Source organism: Nerophis ophidion, linkage group LG12, assembly GCF_033978795.1.
Source record: "Nerophis ophidion isolate RoL-2023_Sa linkage group LG12, RoL_Noph_v1.0, whole genome shotgun sequence".
NCBI classification, from domain to species: domain Eukaryota; kingdom Metazoa; phylum Chordata; class Actinopteri; order Syngnathiformes; family Syngnathidae; genus Nerophis; species Nerophis ophidion.
In genome coordinates, this window is record NC_084622.1 from 8,297,585 (window position 1) to 8,307,870 (window position 10,286).

Consider the following 10,286-nt stretch of genomic DNA (forward strand, 5'->3'; position numbering starts at 1 on the left):
ACCACATGATCCTTGACAGAATCGGGTCAGGGACCATCGCAGTCATTGTGGTAGTTCATAAATCTACCGCCTTTCGCCTGTTCCGCCGTTGAGATCTTCACCGTATCCCTGCCTAGGGGGAAGTCAGGTAGTAAGCCAGGGCCACCTGGGGCAACAGTAGTAAAGGGGTTAACCTCTTAGGGCCCCCAGACCCCATAGAGGAGCCTCCACTGCCGGATGCACTTAACAATATGGACAATACCTCGCCATACTCTCTAGAGTGGCTGTGAAGATGATGACGGTGCACATTGGTAAAATCTAAATGGGATGCAGAGAAAATTACAGTGTATCCATCCATCCATCCATTTTCTACCGCTTATCCCTTTTCGAGGTCGCGGGGGGTGCTAAAGCCTATCTCAGCTACAATCGGGCGAAAGGCAGGGTACTACCATGAATTGATTAATGTGGACCCCGCCTTAAACAAGTTGAAAAACGTATGTGTCACCATTGTAATATGTACCGTACTGTGCAATCTACTAATAAAAGTTTCAATAGGTTTCAAGGTTTCTCATAGTCATCATTGTCACTGCCACCGACGTCCCACTGGGTTGTGAGTTTTTCCTTTCCCTTATGTGGGATCTGTACCGAGGATGTCGTTATTGTTTGTGCAGCCCTTTGAGACACTTGTGATTTAGGGCTATATTAATAAACATTGATTTATTGATGGAATCAATCACCCTGGACAAGTTGCCACCTCATCACAGGGCCAACACAGATAGACAACATTCACACTCACATTCACACACTAGGGTAAGGCTGGGCAATATAACAATATATTCGATATATCACGGGTTTGTCTCTGTACAATATAGAAAATGACTATATCGTAATATTCGAGTATACGTTCTCAAGCAGTTGCTTTTAGTTGTGGGCATTACACTGCATGCATTTCCCACTATCTTGTCTCTCCTTCACACAGATAGCTAAACAAGCGCATAATCTTACATATGTCACGTGTGCAACGTCACACGCCCACCCCGAGCAGAGAGGTAGCTACATGGGTAACATTAGCTGTGATGCTAACGGTGCGTTGCGAGTGGCAATACAAGAGAGAAAAGGTGTCAATCTGGTAACAAATGAGGGAAGAATTAATTCCCAAGAAAAACAGCTCGAGTGCATCGTCTGGCGTTGGTTTGGCTTCAAGCAGGAATATGTTGAACAATTATGCGGCAAAAGCGTTGCTCAGAAGGTAGCAGCACTGCTATTTAATTTCCTATTATGCAACTCATTTTTAATTGACACTTATTGAAATATCTTGTGTGACATCATGCACAAAAGTGCACTTTATTTGTGTTAAACTATTGTAGTAGGGCTGTGCGATATATCGATATACACGATATATCGCAGGTTTGTCTCTGTGTGATATAGAAAATGACTATACCGTGATATTCGAGTATACGTTCTCACGCAGTTGCTTTTAGCTGCTGGCATTACTCTCCAGGCTCTTCCCACTCTTTCTTGTGTCTCCTTCTCACAGACAGCAAGCGCACCTTCTTACATACGTCACATACTGTCAAGTCATACGTCACATACATATACGCCCTCGCGGAACAGAGAGGTAGCAGCATGGGTAACGTTTGCTGTGTTGCGAGTGGTAATACAAGGGAAAGAAGGTGCCAATCTGGTAACAAACAAAGGAAGAATTAATTCCCAAGAAAACAGCAGGGGTCCATCGTCGAGCGGTGGTTTGGCTTCAAGTGGGAATATGTTGAGGTTTGTCAAGTGTGGTGCAGAAGCGTTGCTACAAAAAGTAGCATTACTGCTAATGTGTAGCATCATTGGAAAAGTCACCTGCTAGAGAAGGAAAAATGATTACTGCGCATGTCATCATCTCCGTTTGGTGCCACACCAACTAAATGCCGGGGCAAACATTTCCACATCAACACTGTATGAAAAAAATAGTGAACAACATACGGAGATAACGTCCGCAGTAACCCACCACATACCGATTTGATTTACTATTATGCAGCTCATTTTTATTTGAATGTTATTGAAAAATCTTAAGCGATATCATGCACAAAAGTGCACTTTATTTGTTTTAAACTATTGTAGTGGCTTTCTGTACAAAAAGTGCACTTTAATTTTGTGTTATTTTGATATGTCATCTTAGTGACGTCATGCACAAATGTACACTCATAGCTTTTTTTAAAATGTCTCTGACAATCTTGCACTTTCTGTTTTGGAAATGACATGAATGTTTCTGTCTTAATAACTGTTTAACAAATAACCATCCATCCATTTTCTACCGCTTGTCCCTTTTGGTTTACGGGGGGTCGCTGGAGCCTATCTCAGCTGCATCTGGCCGGAAGGCGAGGCCACCTCATTGCAGGGCCAACACAGATAGACAGACAACATTCACACTCATATTCACACACTAGGGACCATTTAGTGTTGCCAATCAACCTATCCCCAGATGCATGTCTTTGGAAGTGGGAGGAAGCCGTAGTACCCGGACGGAACCCACGCAGTCACGCAGAGAACATACAAACTCCACACAGAAAGATACCGAGCCCGGGATGGAACCCAGGACTACTCAGGACCTTCGTCTTGTGAGGAAGATGCACTAACCCAGCGTTTCTCAAAGTGTGGGGCGGGCCCCACTGATGGGGAATAGACACATGATAGGTGGGGCGCGAGGTACGGGAGGAAATTTCACTTTAAATATTTTTTTAATTATATTCTTAGATTATTTTTTTTTTTACTATGCTTTCATTTTCTATACACACTGTAAATCACCTAGTGATTCTGTCTGTGAAATCCGTTATGTAAATAAGTGTGAATTACTTATTTTTCCTCTAGGCTTTAAATTTCTAGATAGGAGCGAAAGTTTGACAGACATAGCAACAGCAACTAATGTGGGCGGGGCTAAGCGGAACAATCTTTCACGCGGATGGGTAGCAGGCTAATGTGTGGACCACAATTACACAAAATGGATAACTTTGTGACTCGCACCTCAAAGGTCGTCAATTCAGAGCCGGCGCCTGCAGAGAAACAAAAATCTGACGGGCTTAATCAACCAAAAAGCCAACCGAAAAGAAAATAAGGGTATCTTGCGCTTGGATTCACGGCAACGGTGGTGGGGGCAGAGGAGAGACCCCTCTGAGACCGTTAGCAGCAGACAGCATGAGACCCAACAAATTAAAGAGACACCTCGAGACCACACACCCCAATCACGTCAATAAGCCACTTCATTTCTTTCAAAGAAAACTGGCAGAATAGTTATTCTATTTATTATTGAACTTGATGCAAGTTATACCACATCTGCACAGTTATTTTATTTATTGTTGAACTTGATGTTATTTTATGTTATTGAGTTTGAATGTATACAATTTGAATGTTACTTGACGTTCAATAAATATGAAAATGTTAATCATGGCATTAGCGTTCTGTTGGGGCGATGGGGGCAGGTGGGGCTTGAAAACTCCCCCTTGTCCAAAGTGGGGGATGACAAGAAAAATTTGAGAACCACTGCACTAACCCCTCTCCACCTTTCTGCCCAGTTTAATATATATAAAGTTTTGCTGAATTGACTTAGTTGTGATTTCTCTCTCTGAATTAAAAAGTTTAAAATGAGCATATATTAATGTAGTATGAAGAAGAATGTTTTAATGTACAAACCCCGATTCCATATGATTTGGGAAATTGTGTTAGATGTAAATATAGACGGAATCCAATGATTTGCAAATCATTTTCAACCCATATTCAGTTGAATATGCTACAAAGACAACATATTTGATGTTCAAACCGATAAAACTTTTTTTTTTTGCAAATAATCATTAACTTTAGAATTTGATGCCAGCATCACGTGACAAAGAACTTGTGAAAAGTGGCAATACATACTGATAAAGTTGAGGAATGTTCATCAAACACTTATTTGGAACATCCCACAGGTGTGCTGACTAATTGGGAACAGGTGGGTGCCATGATTGGGTATAAAACAGTTTCCCAAAAAATGCTGTCTTTCACAAGAAAGGATGGAGCGAGGTACACCTCTTTGTCCACAACTGCGTGAGCAAATAGTCAAACAGTTTAAGAACAACCTTTCTTAAAGTGCAATTGCAAGAAATTTAGGGATTTCAACATCTACGGTCCAAAATATCATCAAAATGTTCAGAGAATCTGGAGAAATCACTCCACGTAAGCGGCATGGCCGGAAACCAACACTGAATGACCGTGACCTTCGATCCCTCAGACAGCACTGTATCAAAAACCGACATCAATCTCTAAAGGATATCACCACATGGGCTCAGGAACACTTCAGAAAACCACTGTCAGTAAATACAGTTCGTCGCTACATCTGTAAGTGCAAGTTAAAGCTCTACTATGCAAAGCAAAAGCCATTCATCAACAACATCTGGGCCATAGATGATCTAAGATGGACTGATGCAAAGTGGAAAAGTGTTCTGTGGACTGAGTCCACATTTCAAATTGTTTTTGGAAATATTCGACACAGTGTCATCCAAGCTAAAGCGGAAGCGAACCATCCAGACTGTTATCGACGCAAAGTTCAAAAGCTAGCATCTAAGATGGTATGAGGGTGCATTAGTGCCAAAGGCATGGGTAACTTACACATCTGTGAAGGCACCATTATTTCTGAAAGGTACATACAGGTTTGGGAACAACATATGCTGCCATCTCAGCGCCGTCTTTTTCATGGACGCCCCTGCTTATTTCAGCAAGACAATGCCAAGCCACATTCAGCACGTGTTACAGCAGCGTGGCTTCATTAAAAAAAAGAGTGCGGGTACTTTCCTGGCCCGCCTGCAGTCCAGACCAGTCTTCCATTGAAAATGCGTGCCGTATTACGAAGCGTAAAATACAACAGCGGAGACCCCGGACTGTTGAACGACTGAAGCTCTAAATAAAACAAGAATGGGAAATAATTCCAATTTCAAAGCTTCAACAATTAGTTTCCTCAGTTCCCAAACGTTTATTGAGTGTTGCTAAAAGAAAAGGTGATGCAACACTGTGGTGATCATGCCCTTTCCCAACTACGTTGGCAAGTGTTGCAGCCATGAAATTCTAAGTTAGTTATTATTTGAACATCATACATCTCGTTTTTTTAGTGAATTCAATTGAATATGGGTCGAAAAGGATTTGCAAATCATTGTATTCCGGTTATATTTACATCTAACACAATTTCCCAACTCTTATGGAAACAGGGTTTGTAGACACATAGAATCATCATACTGCTGTGATTATATGCATCAACTGTTCATTCAAGGCTAAGGCCAAATATCCAGATATATACCGTTTATCGCGACATGGCCTAAAAATAGCCAGATATTAATAAAAGGCCATAATGCCCAGCCCTAGCTGCAAGACTTGTGTGCAGAAATACCAGATCAGTTAGGACTGAATGCCCCAATAACTACTGCAACACATGCAAAACACAAACATGGCGACTCACTTTTTTGTAGGAAGGATTCAGCTTAGCCCACAAAGTATCAGTGTGTTGTGATGAACCTGCAAAAAAAAGTTAAAAGCGTAACTGATTATCCAACAAATTTCACCAAGGTGTCCTACACCTACAGCACATTACATGCACAATCAACCCAAAAGCTTTGACTTGTGGATCCCAAAAGTTTCTAAATAAGTCATGCAAAGGGATTTTAGGCACACTTTAGGTAAAAACAGCTGCGATCTCGCTAAGCCGTAGTTAACATAACACGGCAAGCACGAGTCGCGAACTATATTAACATGCAATAAAACAAATTATTCCTCGAAAGCGAACGTATTATTTACCCAAATACTGCGTAATCCTCACATTAACACCAGGGGGGGGGGGGGAAACACTTGTGCGTTGCATGGTGGGGTTTCTTCTTTGGTGCATCGCAAGCAAACCTACCGCTGCAGCCCCCCCAGTGGACAGGAGCTGTTGGAGGCCAAATTAATGCATTCATACATCCATTTCTACCGCTTGTCCATTTTTGGGGGTGCTGAAAACTATCCCAGCTGCATTCGCGCGGAAGGTTGTACACCCTGGACAAGTCGCCCCTCATATTCAAAACAAATTATTCGGTGAAAACCCAACTGAGAAACTGCTTTTCAAATTTTATGAAAAGAATGATCTGTTGTTTTGAAAAACAACAAACAAAAAGAACGCTTAACGGCCATCACGATCATGTATTTATTTTTTAGAAATATTTAAAAATAGTTTTATTGAACAAAAAACATAGATTTATAATTCACATACAAGTCAAGGTGAGGCGGCGACATGTCCACGCTGTACCCCGCCTTCCGCCCAAATGCAGCTGAGATAGGCTCCGGCACCCCACGCGACCCCAAAAGGGACAAGCGGTAGAAAATGGATGGATGGACAAGTCAAGGCACTTTCAACATCAAGGAAAGAAAACATAAGCAAATACAAATAGAGTAATAAATGTGAAAAAAAATCAACCAAAAAAAAGACAAAAAGGGCTACCGAAATCACTTTAAATATTTTTAACAAGAAAATAAATTTCTGCAATGAGGTGGCGACTTGTCCAGGGTGTACGCCTCCTTCCGCCCGATTGTAGCTGAGATAGACAACAGCACCCCCCGCAACCCTAAAGGGAATAAGCGGTAGAAAATAGATGGATGGATTGATATCAAGTTAAGGGCTTTTGTACTCTTAATCATTCTCTAAGATTTGATTGATAATTGTAACCCACTAAACCAATTAAAAAATGTAGGCCTTACTTTCATGAATCGACATTTATGCAGAATTTATTTTGCTTGGAGCATAATAACCTTTTAAGGGCCAATATATATACATATATATATATATATATATATATTTAGTTATTTATTTATAGACATATAAATATACATACACATATATATACACACACACATATATATATCCATATAAAAAAATATATATATAAGAAATACTTGAAAATAAACACACACCCCCCAGCCCCCAATCTCCCGAATTCGGAGTTTTTAAGGTTGACAAGTATGCCGGGAAGAGGTTGACGAAGTGGGTGGGGAGAGGAAAGTCTGGGTCTCACTGCTAAAGCTGTTTTTCCCGCGACCCGACCTCGGATAAGCGGAAGAAGATGGATGGATGGGTGGATGGATAAAACTGCCCTCATATATTTGTTGGAACATTTTTCCTCACAGAAATGAACATATTCAATATTAAAGTTTCTCAGACAAGGGGTATTTGAATATAAGACCCTGAGATCGGTAGGTTGTGAGTTCTAACCCCGGCCGAGTCATGCCAAGGACTATCAAAATGGGACCCTATTACCTCCTTGCTTGGCACTCAGCGTAAATAAGCTTGCTAATGTCTTGGAATGTATAGTGTCTTATGGGATATGTTGTGGTTGTGTATGATCGCTGCGTTTTGTGGCCTCCTTGTATAGCCTCCAATATTTCTAACCTCCAATATAGTCGGAATGCCACCACCACCACTTTCTGTACATTCAAGTCTCTTTTTCTGCAGGAATGCTGCCATCACTGGGTAGCTATGGTCCATTGAGTTGAGACAGAGGCCTCAACAGTCATGTGCTTTTGGAACATTCACACCTCTACACATACACGTAAAGACAGGCGTCCATGTATGGAGGGCGTTGATCGCTTTAAGACAGATGTTGGGAATTGGGTCGTTGCCCTCCATCCCGTGACTTTCAGCTCCTTATTTAGATTGAATTCACCAGTGGTTCCTGCTTTCAATTGAGGGTAGACAGTGCTGAGTTGGTCTTATTTCTCAGACCAAAGTGAAAGATTGCCGCTATTTCCACAAATTGATCAGTGTGCCTCAGCAGGTCTGAATTTAAATCTTTGTGGTTTTTGCCTTCTTCCCTTCAGTGGCCGTTTAATTCCATTCACCCAACTATTATCCACTTTGCCTCCTAAACCAGTAATGATAGCGAAGGGGCACATTTTCATTTACTGTGTGTTCTGTTTTTCAGGCAAAATGGCCAACCCCGTCCTTATTACAATACCAGAGGTCGGGGCCACTCTCAAAAGTAAGTCACTTCCTTTTATGTCAGTGTCATTCAAACATTTTTAATCCTTGTGTACAAAAGTTCTATATCAAGTCACACATGAGCATATTACATTTTTATTATACAGACTTTGTCAAGTAAAATAACACTTACCTGCTCAGTGGCCTTGTGGTTTAAGTGTCCGCGCTGAGATCGGTAGGTCGGGAATTCACACCCCAGCCGAGTCATACAAAAGACTACAAAAATGGGACCCATTACCTCTCACCCATTTTGTCACTCAGCATCAAGGGTTGGAATTGGGGGTTAAATCACCAAAAAATGATTCCCGGGCGTGGACACCGCTGCTGCTCACTGCTCTACTCACCTCCCAGGGGGTTAACAAGGGAATGGGTCAAATGCAGTGTGTGTGTGACAATCATTGGTATTTGAAGGGCCTAATGAAACCCACTACAACCGACCATGCAGTCTGATAGTTTATATTTCAATGATAAAATATTAACATTGCAACACATGCCAATACGGCCTTTTTAGTTTACTAAATTGCAATTTTAAATTTCCCGCGAAGTGTCGCGTTGAAAACGTTGCGGTATGATGACGCGTGCGATTGACGTCTCGGGTTGTAGCGGACATTATTTTCCAGCCCGATCCAAGCTATAAGTAGTCTGCTTAAATCGCATAGTTACACAGTATTCTGGACATCTGTGTTGCTGAATCTTTTGCAATGTGTTCAATTAATAATGGAGAGGTCAAAGTAGAAAGATGGAGGTGGGAAGCTTTTAGCCTTTAGCCACACAAACACAGCCGGTGTTTCCTTGTTTAAAATTCTCGAAGGTGAAGCTTTACTATGGAACATAGCGGTCAAGCGAACATGGATCCCGACCACATGTCAACCGGCAGTTTTCGGTGATAAAATTGTGGTAATAAGTCGGCTCTTACCGGAGACATCAGCGGAGCTTCCGTCCTGCCTCAGCTGCGTGACTTCCCTCAGAGACACTGCGGTCAACACACCCGTGGCCACACCCCTCCGACTTTCAGGTACTATTCAATCTCACTAAAACACTAGCAACTAGTGATGGGTCCGGCAACACCTATGCATCGGCAATGTTTTGGTCACGTGACCGATACGTGAACTGTGTCACACTGGCACCTGCACGCCAACCTTGGGGCAGAATGGCGTAGTGGTTAGAGCGGCCGTGCCAAAAACCTGAGGGTTGCAGGTTCGCTTCCCACCTATGGACATCCAAATCGCTGCCGTTGTGTCCTTGGGCAGGACACTTCACCCTTTGCCCCCGGTGCCGCTCACACTGGTGAATGAATGATGAATGAATGATTGAAGGTGGTCGGAGGGGCCGTAGGCGCAAACTGGCAGCCACGCTTCCGTCAGTCTACCCCAGGGCAACTGTGGCTACTGATGTAGCTTACCACCACCAGGCGTGAATGAATGATGGGTTCCCACTTCACTGTGAGTGCTTTGAGTATCTAACAATAGAAAAGCGCTATATAAATCTAATCCATTATTATTATTATTATTATATTATTATTATAACCTGTGTTTATAAGGAAGCGCATCCGTCAACGAGATGCTGCTGCCAACAGAATCCCCGCACTTCTGTCGTTGGCCATTTGTCATTTATCGTCGTCGGAGATCATTTCTACCGTGTGGGAATATTTTGATCATATATCGGAAAAAAAGGTATTTGTGTTCATTTCCTTGTCATTTCATCCTGTTCTCTCAAAGTTTCTAGCATTGTCCCACCCACACAAACATCATATTGGTTGCATTAAAAATCAGTACCAAACTATCTCTTCGATAACTCATTTGGTAGAGAGGAGGACTGTAGTTGTTCATGCTGAGTTCCTTAGGGCACTTGTTCAAATCCAGTTCGAACCCATTACCTTTTTACCATGAATTGATTAACGTGGACACCGATTTAAGCATGTTGAAAAACGTATTTGGGTGCTACCATTTAGTGGTCAATTGTACGGAATATGTACAGTACTGTGCAATCTACTAATAAAAGTTCCAATCAATCAATCAATAATGTTCACATTATTTATTGACTGTATCTAAAAAAGATAAAAATATATTTTTCTTTAAATGAAGATATGAAATAATCCTAAATGAAATGCAATGACTTGGTTTATATCATTGTATACACTAGGTCATAAAATCAGTGTCAGTTGAGTCGGTCCATAGGTTGCCTGTAGGGATTTTTAATGTCCAGCAGATGTCAGTATCTAGTGACACAGGAGGAGACCCTGCCCCAAGTGGAGGAGTTCAAGTACCTAGGAGTCTTGTTCACGAGAGAG

General features: G+C 41.9%; 1 protein-coding gene across 4 annotated transcripts in view; it reads right to left on the reverse strand.

The window, feature by feature from the left end:
- Positions 1 to 10,286, reverse strand: part of LOC133562931 (periphilin-1-like) — a 94,337-nt gene that overhangs the window by 54,711 nt on the left and 29,340 nt on the right. For 2 of the 4 annotated variants that reach the window (XM_061916768.1, XM_061916769.1), the window contains exon 3: positions 5,450 to 5,505. In XM_061916768.1, coding sequence (XP_061772752.1) covers position 5,450 — 1 coding nt within the window. In that variant the 5' untranslated portion in view covers positions 5,451 to 5,505. Of the gene's footprint in view, positions 1 to 5,449; positions 5,506 to 5,784; positions 5,888 to 8,129; positions 8,220 to 10,286 lie in introns of those variants that run through there. The other 2 variants (XM_061916770.1, XM_061916767.1) reach the window with 2 other exon arrangements.